Here is a 24,735-nt window from a genome sequence, read left to right on the forward strand (position 1 = left end):
CTTTGTCTAGCCTATAAAGCATTGAATAATACAGGACCTGTTTCTCTGAAAAGCCTTTTATCCTGGTACCACCCTGGCAGACACCTAAGGTCCACCAATGCCAGGTTGATGTTGGTACCAAGGATTTGAACCTCGAGCTGAGGAGGTCAAAGCATAGGCCATGGCACGGCTAAAATATGGAACACGCTCCCGGCAAATGAGAGCTGCCAACTCTCTTGCCTCTTAGAAAAGGCCTGAAAACCTGGTTATTTTTTAATTAATGTATTTCCCTTCCTTTTCTACAGGGCTTGCGGTCAGGTTCAGCAGCAAGACACCTCCGGGTATTCGTGCGCTTTAAAAGTTATATCAACATTAACATTGCACTTGGATTCTTAAAACATAGCGCCCATTGATTGCTCCTCTAGGAACTTCCACCTTCTTAAGTGTCACAATATCTACGTGCTATGACTGCTATATCATCACACCTATTGGCCTAAATACACAACATAAATACTACATAGAGATACTCATGTGCAGACCCGCAGTACACTACACAGACCAATATTATGTCACTTTTTAGTCTCTTGGAAGTTAACACTGACTGCTCGGTTCTGTCCATCCTGTTTTGGCTCCTCTTGTATTATACTGCTAGTGCACTTAAGCGATTTCTGGTTCTCTCTTGCTGAACTTTCTCTTTCTTTGTGTTTCTGTTCTTGTGTTTTTCCTCCTCACTTCTTTCCTGCTTTCCCTTCCTTTTTTCTCTGCAGCCAGGACCATCCACCCCTCTTTCTCCCGATGAGTTCCCAGCCAATATCAAGCAGGCGTATAAGACCTTTGCTGCTGTCCCCGTAGCACAGCCTGTGCTGGAGCTGCAGGTACTGTTGCTCCTCATCCCAAGTCGTACTTTTTGTTTATGAAGGCTTACTGTCTCTGGTCATGCAGTGGTCGATCCTTTGAAGTCAGCACAGATTTCTATTCCACACACTTGCACACCTTCAGTGTTTCTTTAAAGATTTCACGTTCCTGTTTTTACTACCTTCACCTTTCTCCATCTGTATCCCTCCAGCAAATGTGTCCAAAGGCATAAACATTTTGTACCAGTGGTTTATTTTAAGGATTGGTCATTTCTAAGTTTGGTTTACTTTAACAAGTGTTGCAAACACAACGATTGATGGTTGTTAGGACAGAAAAAATGTCTGAACAACTCTTGAAAGTTATTTGGAACTACAATGTTACCTGCTCCACTAGCCGTTCCTTTAGAAGGTGGTGGCCTTATTCCATGCAGTCATGAAGAAGGCTCGTGCATGTCAACCAGCTGGCGCTCAAAAAGGGATGAGGCCTGATGTAAAGAGGGTGCTCGTGTTAAAATGAATGGAGGAAATAAAATATTGGGTGCTGTGGCAAGCTTGTAAAGAGCATGACCGAATGGATGTCTTTGGAGGCATGTTGCTTTTTAGAAGGGTTGATATTATTGCAAAGGGTGTCGTGTAGACCGTTTCCTTCACTTTTGTCTACCATCTCCTCTTGAGAGACAGCTAACTACTTTATCTGGGGATCCTCAATATTGAGAGTTTCCCCACCGAAAGGTTTTCTTGCGTGAAGTGCTCTCCAGGGCTTATAAATCTGTATTAGTATAGTCCCAGTATGGAAGGTAGTAATGTATGTGGTGTATATATGTGCATGAGTTTGTCCACATAAAGGAAGTGACAGTAAATGTGACGCCTATTGTAAAAAGTAATGCCTTTTCTTGCATAGGATATTTCGCTGCCACATGGTAGTTACAGGACACAACACCAAGAGGCCCGTTTTACTGAAAACTGATTGTTCAAAAACCCACAACTATGTTAGGTTATTGAAGGGCTCAGATAACACTACTCACTAATTTTCCATATCCTCTCTACAGGCATGGAGCCTGCAGAGACACCCAGCCATTTGAAAAGGCTCAGTAGTAGATCGCCAATCTGAGTAGGGTTATTAGTAGCTTGTTTACAAGAACCAACTGTATAATTTTAATTAATTACAGATTTGCTTTAGTGAAAGACGATTACCTCGTTTTGCCAGTCAGTAAAAGATTATCGCCATGGATTCAATGCGGAGTCAAAGGAAGGATGACCATTTTTGAAATACAAGCTTCCTGTATGACATGGGGATAAACTAACCAACAAGGTCATTTATGCAATACCTATGTGTAGGAAGGTGGATATCTGACTATGGTTACCCCCAAATTTTTGCCTAGTGTCTAGCTGGTTTTTCGACTTAGTTGGCCTGAGATCCTGCTATTCAGGATCTCAGCCTGGCTGTTCTCTCTTTAAAATGGACTCCATGTACCCTAGGTACATACCCAATTGGTTGGATCACCCTGTCAGCCCCTGTACCAGTGTACACTAGGTACCCAGGGCATTGGTGTACCCAAGGCCTGCCAGGGGCTGAAGCATGGATTATGCCACCCCAGGCTTGGCCTAACAATTTGACACAACTGGCTGATCACTCAGCTGGGGTAAGTTGGTGTAACCACCTCTTACTTAGGTGTAGTATACCTATACCTAACCTTAAATGGGACACCTGGTAACCTATAAGTCACTCCTATGGCAGGCCTTAACAATCCTGAAGGCAGAGTGCTTGGTTCCATGTGAGATGGTGCTCTGGCATGAGCTGAGCCTGTCTGCAGTGGTCGGAACAACTTCCTTCTACTGTTTCCAGATATCGTCATACCATATACTCTTAAGTGCATTATGAACCTCGCGGTTAAATGCTATCTTTGGTTTGACTTTATCAAAACATGTCGAGTAAGGTGTCATACGAATTGGAATACTAACCCCTCGCCAATTCTGGCGACAGGGTTAGCATTCCACCCTTCTAGAGGGACACGACATGTACAGTACCTGAAACCCGGGTAAAATCAGACATAGCCTCAGCTCCACAAAATGGATGCTGCCACCACAGACACAAGTCTGCCCTCCTGCTGCTGGGAGTCCTTCCAGCTTGGGAGGTGTGGACAAAGGGTTTCCTGCCAGGGGAGGTGCGTGCACCACCCCAGACAGGATTTTGTGTATTGGTCAGGTAGGGCTTGAAAGAAACCAGACATGCCTGTGGCTCACAAGGAGCCTCGGTGCATATGCCAGTTCAAACCGGTCCTGGGGCACACCAGTCCCGGGCCTGGGGCGAGCTGGACAAAGGATTGGGGGTGTAACCACCCCCCTTCCTGGTCCCACCCATAGGGAGGGACCTAGCAGGTAGTCCGGCCCCTAGAATCCGCTTAAAGGTAGGAGCTGTGTCCTAAGACTTCAGACATCCTGGAATCAACTTGAAACTAAGAAGAAGACGGGAACTTCGACATTCTGCTGCACAGAAGACTGAAGGAAATCTCCCCTGTGGTCAGGGAGTGACCACCTTGCTAACGCAAGCACCATCCAGCGAATCAACGTCTGCTTTGCCGCCGCCTCCCGCCGGAGCCCGAGCCCAGAGACTGACAAGACCTGGACCTCCAGACCTCTCACCGCCCGATCCACAGTCCCTGAAAAGAGGAGACCCGTGGAGGCACCGAGACACGTGGAGCCAGCCATCTTGGAACGACCACGACAAGCTGACAAGTGCAACAACCGAGGCTCCCTCCAAGTTGTGCTTTGGGATCTGAGAAGCCCAACCCTCGAGCAGCATCTGCACCAAAGGTGAGCCCTCCTGCATCTCCACGATCTGCGTGGGGCCCTTCTGCATTTTGCCACTCGACGCGCCTAACCGGTTGCTGGCCCGCTGGCTAGTAGCCATCTTGGCGACGAACTTTACGAAATACACCGCTGGTCTGGTTGCTCCAGACTGGCCCTTGCTCCCCTCCAAAGGAGCAGTCCTTCTGACCTTGCTGGTCAGAACCATCAGCTTATTTCATTTCCTACAACAATTGCTTTTGCCAAGGCTTGTTTGCTTCGATCAAGTCGCCGACACCGCCGACAGCGAGAGCCTGCGTGGGACAGCTCGTGAACCGACTCCTGGACGTCGTCGACCTCCAGGGACCACGTGGCAGCAGAGACCAGCTACACCTTTCTTCCTGTTTGCACCCGACATTGCCTGGTACCCACCTGGTGCCACGCTGGTCACTGGCTAGTGACTGTGAACACTGTCCCCTCTGCTTACAGGTCTTCAACATCTCCGATCCACTCTTGGATCCACTGCATCTCTCCCGGACCGACCGCCTGCAGCATCTTTGTCTTCAAGCTCCACGGAACAGATAGAAGAAACCCGACGCACTTCGAGGCCTATGCACCCGCTTCCTGTGGGTGAGGTAAAGCTGGCACCCCTGTGCCCAAGTGTAGTATTACATCTCTAGTGCCTGTGTTCCAAATCTTGAGTTCCTAGTCCATCCGGAAGATCCTTTTTGCAGTAACTTTGTACTTTTTACGCACCCATTGAAACCTATGGGAGAACGCGTGTGACTATTTGCTCTGCACACGCCACCCGTGGACCTCCTGGTCACTAACTGAAGTTAGCTCCTTGTAGGCCCAGCGATTCTAGAGGCCCTAGGCCTTTTCCCTTTTCTGTTCGTGGTACTTATACCACTATTTTAGTATATGGTTTGAGCGGCCACCAGGGCCTATCCATATAAAGTGCAACTTCTGTGTATTCTACTGTAATCTTGTTTGACGATTTGTGCTCCTGTGCTCATAAAGAGACTAGGGGTTACTTTGAGAAATAAATACATATATATTTTGAATATATATCTGTGTGGTGTCCTTTCATTGGTATAAAAGGGGGTTGCATTTGGTAAAACAGCTGGCTTAACACGCTTCACGAGTTTAGCCTCAAAGACTGCTTAGCCTACGCTACCACTAGGGCAGCTAGTCCGAAAAGGTTGACTTACAACCACACCATAAGGGTTGCTTGGCATGGTACAAGGTGATCACTTTAACTAGTGAGCATCATATACCAGGCCAACTTCTCACATTGGTGAGCAGCGGTTGGATTTGAGCTTGCTGTGTTTTACCATTGTAATCTCTTGGTTACCAATTGAAAGATCACATAGGTACCTGTAGGTACATATAAAACAAGATTAGATATACATAAGTTCTACTGAACTTAGTTGTTGTAGAGCAAAGGGAGTAGCACACCCTGACTACAACTACTAGATAGGTTTAGTAGGTAAACCCAAGTGTAGGTAGATTGCAACACATCCACCCACACTTAAGAGCAATGGCTGGGGCAGAGGGGTCCAATGTACCTATCTCTGTTGAGAGTGACCCCCAGAGGGCACCATCCATCTTTGCTACCCTTAACCAGAATGAGCTCAGGCATTTGGCAACTCTTAGAGGCCTTAAACAGCCCAAGAACCCTACCTCTGCTGAGCTCAGAGAACTCTTGCAAAATGATGAGAATCAGAGAGAGCTCAAGAAAGCTTCCCAGTTAGGCCCCTTAGGGACTGGAACAGGAGGCCCCCCTTCTGAAGATGCTACAGAAGTACCCCTTTCCAATAGCCATCCCTTAGATGAGAACCATACTACAGAGGAGGAAAGTGGGGAGGATACAGAAAGTAGTGATGATGAAGGGAGAAATAGCCCAGAGCCAAGTGTTATACTTGGCCCAGCTAAACTAAGGCTATTGGGGACTGACAATGGGATCATCCCATTGGATCTCCCCAGTGGACTTAACCAGGGGCTTGGGAGGCAAAGGAATCGCTCAGGTGACTCTAATGCTTCTCATGCCTCTAGAGGCTCTCAAGGTCACTCCAGGAAAAGGATGACCACCCCTCAGAGGAGGGAACACGAGGCCAGAATGCAGGAAGCCCAGCTGAGGATCAGGAAGCAGGAGCAAGAAGTAGCCCTGATGGAAGAAAAACTGAGGAAGGCTAGGCAACCTAGAGAGAGTGGGTCTATACCCACTGGTGGCAGCATTGTCCCTAAGGACAAAGATAGGGTCTTTGATAATAGGAACCTGTCTAAGGTTGTGCCCCCCTACAAAAGTGGGGATGACATCCACAAATGGATAACTGCTCTTGAGAGAGCCTGCAAAGTACAGCAGGTTCCTGAAGACCAGTGGGCAGCAATCCTCTGGCTCTCCTTTGAAGGAAGAGGCAGAGACAGACTCCTCACTGTTAGGGAGGAGGATGTCAGAAATTACAGAGCCCTGAAGAGTGTCCTAGTTGATGGGTTAGGCTTAACCACTGAACAGTACAGGTTAATGTTCAGAGACACCCAGAAGACACAGACTCAGGACTGGTCTGAATATGTTGAATGTGCCACTAAGGCTTTGGAGGGTTGGTTGCTGGGAAGTAAGGTATCTGATTATACAGGATTGTACAATTTGATGATGAGAGAACAGATTTTAAGTAACTGTCAAAACCAGCTCCTCCATCAACACCTGGTAGACTCAGATTTGACCTCTCCCCAAGAATTGGGAAAGAGGGCAGATGAATGGGTCAGGACCAGGATCAGGCCTAAGAATCAGGGTGGTGACCAAAAGAAAGATACCACCAAACCTCAAGAGAAGGGAGGGGATAAGGCAAAAGAGAAATCTTCCTCAGGGCCCCAAAACTCCACACAGGGTGGTGGGTCCCAAGCTCCCTCCTCTACCACAGGTAAAAAGCCTTACTGCCATGAGTGTAAAACTCCTGGGCATTGGAAAACTGACAGCAGTTGCCCAAGGGCTACAAACAAAACTGTTCCTCCAATTACTCCTGTCACACCACCTATTACTGTCAGCAGTAATCCCCCGGGTGGTGGGAGTGCCCCCCAAAATTTGGGTGGGTTTACTTGGGGAACACAGGGGGACCCTGGCTTAGCCAATTCCCCTGCAGCAGATACTCTTGTCTGTGATGGTGGCATGGGGTTTGCCAACTTCACTGCCTGTCCCAACACTTTGGGAAGGTACAGACAGGAGCCCTACATCAATGGTACAAATGCTGAGGCCTACAGAGACACTGGAGCTAGCATCACAATGGTGGCCCATTGGCTAGTTCCCTCTGAGCAGCTTTTGCCTGGTTTCTCCTACCAGGTGACCAACATTGATGGTAAACAGAACAGTCATCCCATGGCAGAGGTATGTCTCAGCTGGGGAGGTGTCACTGGCCCTAAAAGGGTGGCAGTGTCCCCAACCTTGCCTGTAGACTGCTTACTGGGGAATGACTTAGAACTCTCAGCTTGGGCTGGAGTTGAACAAGACACCCATTCTAAAATGGTAGGCCTTTCACAAAAGGGTAGTGGGGTTGTGCCATTCACAACCCCTGTCCAAATAGATTTCCTCCCTGGAAAGGTTGGAAGGGCAGTGGTAGCCACAGCCCAGGCCCAGACAGACTTCCCTGTAGAGACTGGCAGAGCTGTGACAGTCACAGCTCAAACACAAACTGAGGGCCCCCCTGAAAAGGTTGGCAAGGCTGTAATGGTCTCAGCCTATACTCAGACTGACATAGGTGTAGTGAAGCCTGAAACTATGGATCACTCCACACAAACAGAGAGTAGTGGGGAGGAAGAAAAGTCTCCCTCTCCCCAGACATTAGGAAAAAGTCAGCCTCCTCAGGGAGCTGACCTCACCCCTTGTGAAGGAACTGCCCCAGAGGTAGCCAGGCCTGGCCTGGCAGAGCCTCTGATGTCAGTGGCCCCTTCCAAGGTGGGACCCAGTCTGGTGCAGGTAGCCTGCCTCTCTCTACCCTGCCTCAGTCAGCCCAGGGCTGCAGAGGTCAGGGAGGCCAGTGGACCCCAAGAGGGCCCCTGTCCACAAGAACCCCCCCATCAAAAGAATGAGGATTGCCTGGCTAGTAGCCCTAGTCAGGTGATGGGTAAAAACATTCCTGAGGGATCTCCTTTACAGGTAGTTAGGGACCTCCCCCAGAGGGATTCTGTTGGGTACAGGCAAACATGGGACCTTAGGGCCCCAGACCTGACCTGTCCCCCCAGTAAGCCCACAAAAGGGACCCAGCCTCCAGCTTTAGGTAGCCAGAGGCTGACCCTGAGAGCACAGTGCAACTCAGTTAAGGAGAGAAAGGCATCCATGGTGGAGGAGGATTGGAGGAAGCTGAGGCCTCACTTTGAGGACACTCACTTCAGTACTCCATCTCAACACCAGCCTTTTACTTTGCCAAGACGCACCAAAGGTAGAGATTCCCTATGGTGGAGACCCTCTGCTACCCTTAGGGTGAGGGATTGCTTAGTGGACCATGAGACAGGGGGTAACCATGCCAGTGCTGGTTCCTCCTCATATGGCCACTTGGGCAATATAGGCTTACCTGGTTGAGGTCAGCCTTATCTCCCTTCGTTTGGGGGGGGGGTTCTGTAGGAAGGTGGATATCTGACTATGGTTACCCCCAAATTTTTGCCTAGTGTCTAGCTGGTTTTTCGACTTAGTTGGCCTGAGATCCTGCTATTCAGGATCTCAGCCTGGCTGTTCTCTCTTTAAAATGGACTCCATGTACCCTAGGTACATACCCAATTGGTTGGATCACCCTGTCAGCCCCTGTACCAGTGTACACTAGGTACCCAGGGCATTGGTGTACCCAAGGCCTGCCAGGGGCTGAAGCATGGATTATGCCACCCCAGGCTTGGCCTAACAATTTGACACAATTTGCTGATCACTCAGCTGGGGTAAGTTGGTGTAACCACCTCTTACTTAGGTGTAGTATACCTATACCTAACCTTAAATGGGACACCTGGTAACCTATAAGTCACTCCTATGGCAGGCCTTAACAATCCTGAAGGCAGAGTGCTTGGTTCCATGTGAGGTGGTGCTCTGGCATGAGCTGAGCCTGTCTGCAGTGGTCGGAACAACTTCCTTCTACTGTTTCCAGATATCGTCATACCATATACTCTTAAGTGCATTATGAACCTCGCGGTTAAATGCTATCTTTGGTTTGACTTTATCAAAACATGTCGAGTAAGGTGTCATACGAATTGGAATACTAACCCCTCGCCAATTCTGGCGACGGGGTTAGCATTCCACCCTTCTAGAGGGACACGACATGTACAGTACCTGAAACCCGGGTAAAATCAGACATAGCCTCAGCTCCACAAAATGGATGCTGCCACCACAGACACAAGTCTGCCCTCCTGCTGCTGGGAGTCCTTCCAGCTTGGGAGGTGTGGACAAAGGGTTTCCTGCCAGGGGAGGTGCGTGCACCACCCCAGACAGGATTTTGTGTATTGGTCAGGTAGGGCTTGAAAGAAACCAGACATGCCTGTGGCTCACAAGGAGCCTCGGTGCATATGCCAGTTCAAACCGGCCCTGGGGCACACCAGTCCCGGGCCTGAGGCGAGCTGGACAAAGGATTGGGGGTGTAACCACCCCCCTTCCTGGTCCCACCCATAGGGAGGGACCTAGCAGGTAGTCCGGCCCCTAGAATCCGCTTAAAGGTAGGAGCTGTGTCCTAAGACTTCAGACATCCTGGAATCAACTTGAAACTAAGAAGAAGACGGGAACTTCGACATTCTGCTGCACAGAAGACTGAAGGAAATCTCCCCTGTGGTCAGGGAGTGACCACCTTGCTAACGCAAGCACCATCCAGCGAATCAACGTCTGCTTTGCCGCCGCCTCCCGCCGGAGCCCGAGCCCAGAGACTGACAAGACCTGGACCTCCAGACCTCTCACCGCCCGATCCACAGTCCCTGAAAAGAGGAGACCCGTGGAGGCACCGAGACACGTGGAGCCAGCCATCTTGGAACGACCACGACAAGCTGACAAGTGCAACAACCGAGGCTCCCTCCAAGTTGTGCTTTGGGATCTGAGAAGCCCAACCCTCGAGCAGCATCTGCACCAAAGGTGAGCCCTCCTGCATCTCCACGATCTGCGTGGGGCCCTTCTGCATTTTGCCACTCGACGCGCCTAACCGGTTGCTGGCCCGCTGGCTAGTAGCCATCTTGGCGACGAACTTTACGAAATACACCGCTGGTCTGGTTGCTCCAGACTGGCCCTTGCTCCCCTCCAAAGGAGCAGTCCTTCTGACCTTGCTGGTCAGAACCATCAGCTTATTTCATTTCCTACAACAATTGCTTTTGCCAAGGCTTGTTTGCTTCGATCAAGTCGCCGACACCGCCGACAGCGAGAGCCTGCGTGGGACAGCTCGTGAACCGACTCCTGGACGTCGTCGACCTCCAGGGACCACGTGGCTGCAGAGACAAGCTACACCTTTCTTCCTGTTTGCACCCGACATTGCCTGGTACCCACCTGGTGCCACGCTGGTCACTGGCTAGTGACTGTGAACACTGTCCCCTCTGCTTACAGGTCTTCAACATCTCCGATCCACTCTTGGATCCACTGCATCTCTCAGCCCATCAACCTTCGAATTCTCTTAAAAAATAGAGCTATGGCTCACTCCTTGGGTGTGTGATCTTCCATCCCCCAATTTCACCAGCAGTACCAGAACTGCCAGAGCTACTCCGGAGCCCTTGCCTGTCACCAGAGGCAGCCCTCCTAACATGTCAAAGAAGCTGCTTGGCCTTTTTGTTGGTCCACAGTTGGTGGTGGTCGAGCATGTGGCCATCAGGAAGGGCAGCAGTGTCACGATCCCGCCTGGAAACGGAGGCTCCTCCGGATTCGTGCGTCGCAATAGGGGTTCCACTCCTCAACATCCCCAACTCCTACAATGATTGCACAGGGTATTAGGGCGATCAAGTAAGGGAAGGGAACAGCAGGGAGTAGAACCTGTAAAACAAAACACAGAGAAATGGAAACAACACAAGTGCATGCAACTCTACACTCAATAATTCTCGCTAGCCTACTTCTGTCTGGCCACACCAAAAACCACCGGCTGCAACCTCCTAGGCTTCCACATGTGGTATTGCCTCATACCCAAAAAACATATTTCCATAGGAAGTGACGTGCAGCGGGAAATGTAGGTGTAAGGCAAATGGGTTAACCGCCACCCCCTCAGGACTTGCTTAGATTCCGCAACCCCCTGGCTGAGAGAGTCTCGTAAGAAAAACCTCCAGGTTATGACCTGGAGGCCTCAATGAAACACAGTGGGCATACAAAGGGGGCCGTAGTTTAGGTGCACATGTCCTCGCACATCTGCTCCAAGTACTGCTTGCTGGAGTGCCAATCTTTAGCACCAAATCAATCATACCAATAATAAAAATTGCATCAAATTTAACAGGGAGCATGTTTTATCACATGCCAACAATACAGTTAAGTCTAAAATGTTTGTTCACAATATATGCGTGCAGTGCTCCTTCATGCTGAGGTTACAAAGCCATGCTCAGAAGTGAAATGTTAATGTTCACATAAAATATAGAAAAACTCCTCAGTTATGGACAGCCATGGATGGACTAGTGGGGATATCGAAGATGGGTGCACTGTAAGTTCAGCGATGGCTCATCTATTGGCAAGGACCACTCTGCAGCAACTCACGGCAGCCACAGCAGATGAAATACAGCGTTAGTCGTCATCATTCTGGGACATGTTCGCCATAAACATGCGAGAATGCAGCATCCAGTGCCTAGGCGCATCTGTAGCTGGAGATGCGCTACTCTTGCAGCATCCAGTGCCTAGGTGCATCTGCAGCTGGAGATGCGCTACTCTTGCAGCATCCAGTGCCTAGGCGCATCTGCAGCTGGAGATGCGCTACTCTTGCAGCATCCAGTGCCTAGGCGCATCTGTAGCTGGAGATGCGCTACTCTTGCAGCATCCAGTGCCTAGGTGCATCTGCAGCTGGAGATGCGCTACTCTTGCAGCATCCAGTGCCTAGGCGCATCTGCAGCTGGAGATGCGCTACTCTTGCAGCATCCAGTGCCTAGGTGCATCTGCAGCTGGAGATGCGCTACTCTTGCACGGACATCATTCATCCCCTTCACCTGCCGCTTCAACATGGAATGATTATGAAAGCTGACAGTAAAGTAGGCAAAATGACGTCATTCACAATTACAACAAACATACACCAAACAGTTGTTTTGTGGGCAGAGGACAAATGTGAATGTGTTGCGTTAAAAGCAAATACCTTAATTGAACTGTAATTCCATTCACATAGAGCTTAGGGGCTTCATGGCGTGTAACAAGTTACACAATGGGGATGACCAATTGCCCCAATTCAATGTATAGTGTGCTGTGAACTGATCCAAAGTGTAATTGGCAATTAATCAAAGCAATGCCTGAGGGGAGCTTAGATGTGTTACTTATGTATCCATTTTTATTACAAGATGATGGCTTTCAGTTTCAACTGTCACGCCAGACCAAACGCCTTCCCCTCTTTTGCCCTTCTCTCAAAAGTTACATAAGTTTACAATATAAAGACCCCCACACACCATTGAGGACCCGATTGCGCTATATAAATACTAAAATAAAATAAATTGGTATGACTGGATCCACAGCTGACGATGCAGCTGTATGCTATCTTGCATTGCAGTACCCACTTCTACAGCAAACTAGTTTGAGCTGTCACATCACGTTACAAACAAGCATTGGTATAGCCAATAGGTCTCGCCTTTGGGACCTTATAACTGTTTAGTTATGCAGCACAATATCCTTGGTGCAACAACATCAACTGTTGCATGGCTAAGCACTTATAAGGTCCCAAAGGCGAGACCTATTGGCTATGTCAATGTTTGTTTAATATGTTCAGTGGGACCTTAATCTGGTCCTTACTGTTAGTAATGTTCATGCCCTTTGAGCCCGGGTACAGTTGTTCTTTGAGGTTTCTGACCCTTAAGACTATTTTTCTTGTTGCAGTTACCTCTGTACAATAAGTCAGTGAGCTACAGGTGCTGTCCTTGCAGCCTCCCTATACCAACTCATTCCCTGACCAGTTGGTATTTCGTACTCTGGCATCTTTTCTTACAAACATTTGTTGCCCTTTTATGTGGTTAATATTCTGTATTAATCACAGTCACAATTATACAAAATCAAAACAAAGTAGGTGCTCCAAATGACAGCACAGTGAAAAGTGCAAGTATGTGATACAATCATATACTACATTGATGATATTTACAATATATACAAAAGTGGTTCATGCCCATAGGACAAAAAGATTTTTAAGAACCCAAAGATATAGACATTTGGGTTTATGTAGTTAAACATTCAGCGATATGGGTGAAACCTAATAAGACAACATTTTGACACCTTACTGTGAATGTAGGATCCTCATCAGGACAGCAAAGGATGGTAGCAACCTACAAGAAATAACGTAGGAACTGTCAAGGTCTACATTCCTACTGCAGCTTGATAGGATGAATGTACCAAAGACTTAATCTCACTTGACCAGTGTAATACTGGTATATTCATGTTAAGATTCCATGTAACCTGTATGCACAAATCTGTGAAAGAATACATCGACTGGACAATTAGTCCTAACAGAAATATTTATATCAAAGTGAGGAAAATAATTCAGAAATGTGATAAAGTGCAAGCATTGTGAAGCACATAAATTGATCCATGCAAATCTCTTTGGATTCCTTATGGAAACATCAGACACAAAATATGAGCCAGCAACCACTCAGTCTGGTGCAGTCACCTATGCAATAGTTCGAAAAGAAGCGCTCCTAAGTGCAGCTCGTAGGTGACCACGAAACCACCAGATATGTGAAAAATGCATCATCATCATCAAAGGGTAAAACATTAAATGCTACTAGTAAAATGTGTACACAGGAAGGAAGCAATCTTAAGAGCATCAGTGAATAACGGTGAAGGGCCGCTAAGAGTGCATAATTGAACGTATATGTGGTACCATCAACTTATAAAAACGTGGAAGAAGAAATCCTGCTTTCAAAAGCATCAGTACATAAGGTTGCCTAACCAAGCAAAGTAAAAATTGTAAAGATAAAGCAAACCTGATCCAGACTAAATATGAAGCATAACAGGCTTACTATCAAGGTAAAATAGAATGAATTATTACCTTTCTTAATATTATAAAATGTAATCAAGTAAAGTAAGCCTTATGGCAAATAAATATCTTTACCTAAAATCGGGCTGGCCCGAGATTGAGCTGCTCAGGGCATGCAGGGGAAAGCGAACCTCTGGTTAACAATGAAAAGGGAAACCACATGGTCGCAAGGCCTGCAATCCTTGCGATCTCACTCTCTGTCCCATGCCCAAGAGGTGATACTGCAACTGATTGTGATGCACCCAGAGTTTCCGGGTCCGTCGGTGAAGTCACAATAGATTAAGGCCTTTAGAGGAGCCACATTGTGAATTTTCAGCACCCTTAGACTCTCTGCGGTGTGCATTCGGCCCCAAGGATCTATGCAGGCCTCCAGTCTAGATAGCACAGTGTGGGTCCTCCTTCAGCACTGTCTGTGCCTCAAGAGCCTGCCTTGGGTTCTGCTCCGATGCTGGAGCTGACTTCCAATCCAAAAAATCCACACCGGTCCCTGCAACATTGATGCAGAGACCACTGGTGCCAGAGGACATCTTCATTCCAATAGCTTTCTCTGACTCGAAGTTTAATCCATCTCTGCTCTAACTGAGGTTGTCTCACTGCCATACTAATGCACCGGCCCTAGTTCAATCTGGATGTTTGCCTTGGAGAGCTGCTCCCCACCAACTTTTTGGCTGAGACCTTGATCAGAGTCAACCTGGCATTGGGACTGACAACGGGGGTGAGGGGAAATATTTTCACCAACATTATACTGGCAGTTTATATCTGGATTTACAGGAAGCCAGTGGGTTATCTACCCCCAGCACTGAGTTGTGTTATCACCTAGAACCGCTAACGGAAGAAAGCCGCCTATGCTGTGGTAATGAGGTGTAAGCTTGGACATAAACTGCCAAATATGGGAGTCAAAACCAACGTACTATCAAAGTTATGCTTCGGGACAAACTTCTTTAGAACCATTACTTCAGTTTAATGAAGCTCTGGTCTAGATCCTGTTTGCCAGCTCCAGGCAGGTTGCCAGACACCACAGGCTCTAAGCGACCATGATTGACACTGCACCAAACTAAGTTTGGTAGTTCAAGCTCTCACCAGTAGGGTGAAACACAATTCTTTCCCCACGACAAATCCTCAAGTCTAAATGTCGTGAGACCTTCGGGAAGCAAATGGTTTCCTAAGCTAGTGTCACCCTTCTGTCAGTGTGTGGCGGGTTGCTTGCTGGGGAGATATGCCCATGCTTTAAGTGACATGGTTGGCAAAGTCTTGCTGGCAGCTCCAGAGGAATTTCGGGCCAACCTGGCTCAAACTATCCAGGATGGTCATGTTGCTGCAAAGTACTTCATCCGGTGTAGGCTGGACCTCACCGACTGCCTGAGTAGACCAGTTGTCAATAACATTGTGCTGCGGCTGCATGCTGGCATCCACTGGCTTCTCAGGGGGGCATGTAGCCTCTTAAATGTACAGTCCATGTGATGGGTCTCGCCTGTTTGGTGACGAGGCCAATACAATCTGTGGTGTAAGGCGTTGTGCAATGTGGAGAACCCTGGTTAGATCTCAGTCCTCCCTGTTAGTCACATGCCCAATCTCAAAACTTTTGCTCACTGAACGGTTTCCAAGAAGACGCTCTCTAAGAAATATTCGGGATAGAGTGGAGCATATGACTCTTGTATTTCTTTCCACCTCTGCATCTCCTGCGTTCTCAAGAAGACTACGATTGGCCCCCAGTCAAGCTTCTGTCCTGAGAACAGGCTACTGTTTCAGGAGGACCTCCTGTCAAAGCTGCTGGGCTGGGTCCTGCACTCTAATGTGCAGAATCTGCACATTTCGTGAAGATTGATCGGTGGCAATTCAGCAGTTAAATGCGTGCAGTCTTCCAAGGTTGTGGATGTCATCCTGGCTGCCAGATGTTCGTCTACTAAATCTACCTATGCCGGACACTGAGACAGGTTTGTAGCCTAATGTGTTACCCACAATATCGATCCATTGCAGGTCAAATTGTGGGATGGCCTTCTGTTCGTTTTATCACTGGCCAAGCAAGAACTTGCATTGGGCACCATTAAGGGTTATCTGTTGGCCCGTTCAGCCTTTTCTGTATGTTTACAAAACCAACCCTTGTTCAAGTCACCTCTTGTGTTGAGATTTTTTAAATATTTGACTCATTTATTTCCTCCATGTCCTTTGTGGTGCCACAGTGAGATCTTAAGTTGGTCCTTGCTCATATGCACACCATTTGAGCCTGTGCACAGCTGTCCACTTCGTCTCCTGACTGTGAAGACCATGTTTCTGGTCAGGGTGACTTTGGCTCATCAACTGAGCAAACTCCAAGCTCTCAGTCAGCTTACACCACCTTTTTCCCAGACAAAGTGATACTGCAGACCAAGGTGGCCTTTTTACCTAAAGCTGGAACTGCTTTTCAAGTTGGACAATCCATCACTTTTCTAATGTTCTTTTCACTGCCTCACCCTTCAAAAAAAAGAGCAGAGACTTAATCAGCTGGACCTCAAAAAAGCTTGAAGCTTTTACGTTGATTATATCCATGACCACCAGGTGCACAAACCACTCTTTGTGGGGTTCTCTGTGGCAAAAAAGGACAAGGCAGTGTGGAAAATGACTTTGGCGAGGTGGATAGTCCTCTGCATCAAGATGCTACGCACTGGCCAAGAAGCGGCCTCTGTAGGGTTTGAGGGCCCATTCCACCAGGGCCAAGGTTGCTACCACTGTTCAGGCACGCAGAGTGCCTGCACCAGGTATCTATAAGGCTGCAACACGGGAATCTGTACTAGCCTTCACAAAGCACTACTCGCTTGACATCCGGGTCAGACGGACCTCACCTGTATAATTTTGCAGGACTTTTTGTTCTGAGCCTTTCCACAGGTTATGGGGTTTCCTTTTGTATCTATTCTAAAGGTATGGAGTCTGCAAATAGAAGTATCCATCAGAGGAGCAAGATACTTATCTTCAGTAATGCTCTTTCTGGTGGATACCACTATCTAACTGCAGATTCCTCACTGCACTCCCTCCTCGCCGGCGTGTGGAATTGCCTCCTTTCCAATTAGCAAACTGGTATAGCTGATTATGTTGGGATTCATGTCTGTGGGCATGGACAGAGTTAAAGAAACTAACAGTATGTAGCTGTGGTTCTTCTATATCTGGTCATCCCTTCTGGACAGGAATGAAGTTGGTGCGGAGCAATGCTGTTTAAATCTTCCTCATTCAGTCTCATGCCTGAGATGTTCTTATGGTGAGAAATCTGCAGCTGGACTATCCACGTGATTGCTAATTACTGGTCCCTGTTGTTCCAATTACTAAATGATATTGTGGGCCTGGCACATCAGCCAGAGTCCCTGATGGTGCTCCGGGGCTATGTTAAAGAGGTACCTAAGCACAATAGAAAGTTTGTTGACCTGGCCCTGTTGCTGGGAAAAAGATGTGTTGCTGTGTCGTGGGGAAGGGGGTCGGCTTGGGATCACAATTCGGCCCGGGCACCAACAAAAAGTGGCTCACATTCCCAGATCACGCCTGTTCCTGAAACAGCAAATCTTATTGGGCTCATTTTTAGACATGTTTGCTAAATTATGTATTTTAAAGCTCAGGGAGCCAGAAACATAGGTGAAAATTAAAAACACTACATTTTGGCCAGGCAGCGGAGGGAAATAATGTGGCCCGCAGGCCACACCTCCTGATCTGGCTGTGTTTGCCGTTTTTCTAACCGGCACTACCAGTATTCGAATGTCCTTGCCGGTATAAAAATGAAGAAAATCACCTAAAGCTGATACTTTCTCATCTGATTAATATGCACTTTTTTTTTTTTTTTAGTTTTATATAGCGCGAACTTGACCCAAATCGGGTATCAGAACGCTGTACACAGCACCAGTTGCGTTACATGAGGACACATTCATTTTTGTTAGGCACGGGGAGATTAAGTGATTTGGCCAGAATCATAGGATGTCCAGTGTCATTGCCGAGACTCGAACCCAGTTCCCCAGATTCGAGGTCGACCGCTCTAGCTGTTAGGCCAAGTTGAAACAGTAAACATAGGGTGAAAGCAGTTTAAAATATGGTGTAAAGCTGCTTTAATGACCTGTGACTGATGGTTAGAACTAAACAAAGGAAGAAAAGCCATGATAAGAAGGAATACAGACTTTTATATTATTGTATAAATATTGTGCTCTCATTATTATGTTGCAGCCTTTGCAGACTCTGAAAAGATGAGCAAACAGAAGTTCTTTTTTTTATTGTACATTTATGTAGGGTGAATTAGTCCCAAGGGCAGAGATTACATGAGCACTAGTAAATTAAAGAAAATCAAATTCGTTTTTATTTTAGGCTTTGGACAATTAAGTCATTTGCCCAGAATCACAAGATGTTGAGCTGAAGCTTGGACTCAAACCTATTTCCAGAGTTACTCATTCGTCAGCTCCGACCCTAACATTAAATTCTCTAAATTCTCCTATCTGGAAAAGGTGGCTCACAGCTTTGCCTATGCAAACATAATGCATAGAATGCAGTGAGTCGATATCCTCTTCTGGTGAGTCAGTGTCCAAGTCTTGCCAATCCCCTTCAGCTGTTTTGGTGCCTTGGAACCTTGCTCGTATTGCTATCAGTAGAGTTCTTGTTCATCATGAGGTTTGAGTTTTGGTTGGGGCTCTATCTCGCTTCTGAAATCAGAGGTCTTACTGGGATTCGAAATCTCGGGGGGGGGGGGGGGCGGCATTGGATTAGTTGATGGCCATTTTGCCCCAGGCCCTATTACCTTTTGGCATTGAACTGGCTTCTGAGAAGTTGCCGCCTATGTGTAGAACCACAAGGTTTCTTTGCTTTCATTTCCCCCCTCACCTGCTGAGGCCTTCAGTGTCAAGGATGCTTTTGAGGACTTGGAGTCTGAGGGTTTTGGCTTGGTCCTGCAACAGGTTTATGGCAGTACCTGTGTGCGCTTCTTATTTCCCCCCTTCCATCTATGCATTCTTCAATGACGACTCCTTCTCAAACTTGATGAATCTCTACTCTGCTTTGGATCGTTGCATTTGCGCCACCTTTGTTGCTTTTATGTGTTTTTATCATCTTTGGACCGACTGTGGTCCATGAGGGAGGGCCGCTTTTGTGACTACACCATGACATAAATGCACCCACCTCTGCTTCTCCTTGACCTTTAGGGTTGTAGTTAGTTTTGGAAAGTGAACCCATTTTTGGGTGGTCACCCCCAGTTTTTAATTTTTTTGAGGATTCATCTACTTGTAATCTTGAACGCTAACACTGGGACACTTCCATACAGTGCCCCCACTGTATGTGTTCTGACCCATAAACCATGATGAAATTGGCCTAAAACCTAATTGCCACTTTTAACATTCCTATAAGGCCTTAGTATATGGTCTTCAAAAACACCTATATCATGGAAAGTTTCACTGGTAGGAAAACCAGATTTAAAATATTAAATTAGTCGACCATAAGCGCACCTTGCTGCTCACAAGGGAGGGTGCATAATTTTTAAGAGCAGAACATGAGTGACATTAAAAAAATGCATGTTTCCCTGGTGACTAGGCCCAAAATGACATTGGCACTAGTCAGGCAGTATCGGGTACATAGGAAAAAGTCAAAATATAGATTATACAATTTAATTTATAACATTTGCGCTTTACCAGCTACAGAATCCCCTTCAGACTTACTTTTATATCTAATGTTAAAGTGGAAATTGTATTAAAGTATGGGAAATGTATCTTTTAGAAAGTTACCTTTACTGTGTGTGAATCAGATAGAGGCTAATTTGAATTACCTCCCCAGCAAATACTCAGCCAGTGTTTACCCTGAATTGGGTACAAAAGAGATGTGAGAACTGGCCGGAAAGCAGAAACAATGCCCTGGGAGTGCAGACACGTTTTCTTCCCCTGTCAGTAAGACCAGTTGAGGTGGGCCAGGAACGTAATTTACTTTAAAGTGGCCTTCACTGTCGCAAAGGCAATACGTGGAAATGACCCTGCTTTTGCCCCCCTACTCAGACTGCCACCAAACACAGAGAAACGCTATCCCCAGAACTCTGAGTGACCACTGAGACAGGTACTGCTCATTACCCTGTACTCAGCTCCTGTTGAGCACACAGGCTCTGCACAAGGGTATTAGGGTTTCCCCATTTTGTATTTTGGGACTAGGGTGATTGCTGGGTTGTTTGCAGTAAGATAGAACCAACTGAAAAGGTAGGCCAGAGTCTAACTTACTCAATTGGTCATAGAGGGACTAGGAGTGACTAGGAGTGTCTTAGGGTGTCCACCGCCCTCAGGCTGATGAACCCAACAATGCTGGACCCTCACCCAGACTTCCTCAGAACGCTGCCTGGACCTGCAGAAGAACTGAAGAGGACTGGGCTTGCTGTCTTTGATCTGTGAGGAACACTTAAGGACTGGACCTGCCCCCCGTGTACCCGCGACAAGATAGTGGACTGCAGGGTTCAGGTGGCAGACCTCCCGTGTGGCTACAGGAACACAAAAAACTGCAAGAAGCCTTTTGCCTACAATTCCCTGATGAACAGTGGCAACAAGAACTTGGACTGGTCTTTGCTAATGACATCTGTCCCATTGGGAGGCAAATTGATCTTCAAACAGATAAGGTCCTGTTTTGGATTAGGACTTACAAACTTTTTCAAACTTTAATTTTTTCTTTTCAGACTTTTACCAGGACCAATCCACTTCTTGTATCTGACCAGGGCTCCATCACGGGTGGCCTCAAACCACGCTTAGGTTCCTGTCTACAGCTTCCATAGACTATCATTGGCACTTTTGCTATTTGGTACTATATTTACTTAAATCTTTTAAAATAATCTCCAGTTTCCCTTGTTGGATATTTTCCGTTTTGGTCTCATTTTACTCATAAAATATTTCTCTGTATTTTAAAATTTGCTGTGGGATTTTGTGTTTTGTGACAACTGTTTGTATTTTGTATACACTGCTTAAATACTTTTCACATTACCTTTGATTTAAGTCAGACTTGCTTCTTTCCTCCACAATTTATAGATTAGATCATGTCCACTTAAGTCTATATCACTCCACATAGTTTGCTACACCCTTATCCTGACAATTAATCTGCAGAATAAATCAACCTTATCCACATGCAATCAGACACACTCCTTTACCTCCAGAATCCAGAAACTGTCTTACCCCTAGCCATCACTTTGTCATAACTGCAAACCTGTTCATTGTCTGCACTCCAGCAAGTGCTCCTGGTATTATATTCACACTTATTTTGTCTGAATCTCTCACCCCAGAATAAGACACACCCACTGCTCACAATGATTCCTTCTAAGGCATCTGCATCCCCTTCAGCATAGAATGTTTCTTTTCCCTTTTCAGATTTGTCATCTCCTTTACACAGCTAAACTATTGAACTTAATTGGGTTTGTAAAGGGCATTTGATACTCAAAGGGCCTCCTGGTGCTCAGGGACTGCAGGTAAGGAATAGTTCTGTTGAAAATACAAAGCTTTTAACGTCTTCCTGATATGGCATGTTATATTTCATATGCTAATGGGTAAGGAATTCCAATGTTTGGCAGCTAAGTAGGAGAAGGAGCGACCCTCAGTTCAGCTATGCTTGAAAAGTGACATCCTCACCTGACTGTCCAAGGAAGAAAGAGGGGAGTGGGAAGAGCAATAAGGAAGACATTTGCATCTGAGGTATGAAGGCCCACAGATGTTAAGAACCCCATGAGCTAAGCAAATAGCTTTAGAGACATAAGGTTACAATTAGGAAGCCGAGGCCTAACTTTCCATTTGACAACCCCATTTCTCCCTGCCATGTGATCCATTTATTTTAGTGTCCCACTTTCAGATTAGTATGTTCCACTAGTCATGTCCCTGGAAAACCTCAGTGAACATCACAAATCTACTGTAAATCACATACCACAAGTGGCTAAACATTCCTTCTAAAATTTGTCAAAGATAATATTGAACACCAAACAAGAAAGCAGGGTGTACAAGGCAAGTTATTTTTTTGTAAAGACCATGTATTGGAGTGTGGCCTCCTCGCCATCCCCAATTGTCCAACTCATATTAAAGCACACAATTCATTGGACTCTTGTCAGAGCCCACCCAAACAGTGTGGAGTCCCCAACGTGTCACTGATTATTTTTTATTTACATAGAATTTTCAGCCCCTTCCATATTGCCCCTCCCGCTCACTACGCTGTGCCTTGGCCAGTCAGGTGGTGATGCCACGTTTCGTGCATAACTGCATCGGGGGTCGCTCCTTCTCATACTTTGCTGCCAAACATTGGAATTCTTTACCCATTACCCTCAGGAACATAACATGCCCGTATCTCTTCAGGAAGAAGTTGCATATGTTGTATTTCCTACAAGTCTGTTCCTTCCCTGCAGTTCCTGTCCCTCAGCACCAGAATGCCCTTTGAGTATCAGTTGCACTTTAAAAGCCCAATTCAATATTTTAGCTGTTTGAAGGCAAGGAACCTTCTTTTACTTATCAGATGATAAATCTGACTAGGGAAAAGAGCAACGTCAAATTCTGGAGGTGATGCAGATACCAATGGAGGAATCAGATTGTGAGCAATGGTTGTACCTTATGCTGTGGTGAGCAATTCAGACAAAATAAAGGTGAACCTAATACCTAGGGCATTTACTGGAGTGCAGAATATTAACAGGTTAGGTATTGTGTCGAAGTGATGGCTTGTTGATTTGGATTTGTGGAGGTAAAGGGATGTGTCTGATTCCATATGAAGGGAGTGGATGGATTCATTTATTCTGCAGATTAATGATCAAAGTAAGGGTGTAGCAAATTCTGAGCTGCAATTTAGATTTAACAGGGCACTTTCTAATCTGTAGAGTGCGGAGAACAGAAGTGAGACAGATTCTCTTGAGGGGTATGGTAAAGGTAAGTGATGTAGGAAAATCTGTGCACTTCTAATGTGATGGTTGGCAAGGAAGGGTCTGTAGTGCATGGAATGTTGCATACATGCTTGGGTAGTAATAGATGATTCAGATCTTTCAGTGAAATGTAGTGATGGTGAAGTATAACTAGAATCGGCTGGTCCTCAACCGGGTGGTCTGTTCTTTCTATGCAGGATGTGTACATCCCAAGAACTCCAGAGCGACCAAATGCTCCATCCGAGGTAAGTGTGCACTTGCTGAAATATATCTAGTCTTACTCTTGTCTTCCTGTACAAGCATTCCCCTTTTGTTTAAACCAGAAACAGAATAACAAGTACACACCTGATGGAGGCTTAGAAATGCCTAGCTAGGGGCAGGGTAAACAGGTCTTGCATAAAATGGATAAGATAGCTACACCATCCTTACGCTTCTTCTAAAGCACTTAGCAAACCTAGATTTGACTTTAGAGCGCTCACAGTATTTGAGTGAAGAGATGAAAACAGCTGTCTCTCACTATACTTATTGACTGGGAAGATTGCAGTGATTTCTTGTAATATGTTCCACAGTTCACCATCATCACTGGAGAGTAACTTGCCTCCTATGCAATTCTGATTATTCTTGGCATTTCTAAAGCTTGTTCATCAGTTGATTAAATGTTTAAAGCAGTGTTATTTATTTGTAATATATTAAGTCAAGTGAAGGAGAACCATCAAATGGCTTTACAGACTGTTAGCACCTTCATTTTTTTATTCTGACAGAGTCCTCTTATGATTCTCCTTAAAGGTTATCTCCAGTGAATAGTGCTGCCCAAATGAGTGACCCCAGACCACTGTTTTTTGTAAAATATTTACATTAAATGTTTTCTTTAGAAAAGCCAATTTAAAATGCATGTGTGTGTGTGTAGTGACATATCTGCTTCCTATATTGGCTGAATTACAGCTATTATTCTTAAAAGAAGCAATTATAATTAAAAAAACATTATATAAATAAATGTGACAAAAGTTTTCCCAAACCTTTTAAAAGAAAATAAATTGATACACTGGAAATGTTGCTAGTTGAGCTGCGTCCTTCAGTAATTGAAAAACTGACATTGGTTTATTTAAGGAAGCACAGTTCTTATCTGCAACTCCTCCATCGGGGATCAAAATAGGTCACATCAAGAACAGCCAGTTGGTCTTGCCTCAGGAACCGACTGGCTTTGCCAATGTTTTTGACAATGCTGAACTCATCAGTTAAAAGCCATGGTTTGGGCCAGTGGTGTTTAGTATCTGCAACAACAAAAAAAGGCACAGTGACATGGCCGCTGATAGTCTTGTCAATATGCAGACGCAAAAATGATGAGCGAGTCATTTTCTTTTATTTTTCTATTAACTGATCTAAGATGGTGGGCACCCTTTAGTGGGGTGAAAAATGAAGGACTGGAACACGGCCCCCAGTGGCCGCGATCAGTTCAAGCATTCTATTCCTCATCCTGTTGATGATCTGTAAAGGTGGCTGTTTTGCCTCTCCAGAACAAATGCAGACCTCCCTAATGTGATCCTTTGAAACTTCTGTCATCTTCCTGCCAGAATCTGTGATTGTCACCTGGAAAGAAGCCATGCTACAGCAGCATATTCTCCTGATCCTCCTGATGAGGAGAGCAGATACCTAGAATCAGTCGGCAGGAAAGTGTGATAGTGCATCCGCTGCAGCAAATAAGGTGAATAATGTGACTGCTCTGATGGGTAGTTACAGGTCCCAGTGCAACGGTTCACAAGAGGTTTGGCAAACGAGCAAAAGGAGGATTTAAAAAAGATCCTGAACAGAAGCTTGATAATAGTCTCTATTCTGTTTATAAATTCTGCTGCAGATCTGTCTGACCTAGCTGGCCATGTTAGTCATGGTCTTTCCAAAAGGTGTTCTTCCATGACGAGTCTGGCAGGACTCCAACTAGAAGCTAAACAAAGCATCATCAATCTTTGTTTCCCATGCACCATTCCCTTCTGCCGCATGCCGCTAAAGTAATGAAACGCTTGGAGACTGCAATTAGAGACAGTGAATGTAGATGGCCTAGTAAAGATAAAAGCAAAAACACTTAACCAGTCCTATGATAGTCTCCACTTTAAATAGGCAGGCCAAACCC

At 46.1% G+C, this 24,735-nt stretch overlaps 1 protein-coding gene across 28 annotated transcripts in view; it reads left to right on the top strand.

Annotated features, from left to right (window-relative positions):
- Nucleotides 1-24,735, top strand: part of SCRIB (scribble planar cell polarity protein) — a 792,600-nt gene that overhangs the window by 637,472 nt on the left and 130,393 nt on the right. For 21 of the 28 annotated variants that reach the window (XM_085604619.1, XM_085604607.1, XM_085604621.1 and 18 more), the window contains 2 exons: nt 747-854; nt 22,808-22,855. In XM_085604619.1, the coding sequence (XP_085460745.1) occupies nt 747-854; nt 22,808-22,855 (156 nt within the window). The remainder of the gene's footprint in view (nt 1-746; nt 855-22,807; nt 22,856-24,735) is intronic. The other 7 variants (XM_085604616.1, XM_085604623.1, XM_085604624.1 and 4 more) reach the window with 1 other exon arrangement.

This window comes from Triturus cristatus, chromosome 5_1 (genome assembly GCF_964204655.1).
Source record: "Triturus cristatus chromosome 5_1, aTriCri1.1, whole genome shotgun sequence".
NCBI lineage: Eukaryota > Metazoa > Chordata > Amphibia > Caudata > Salamandridae > Triturus > Triturus cristatus.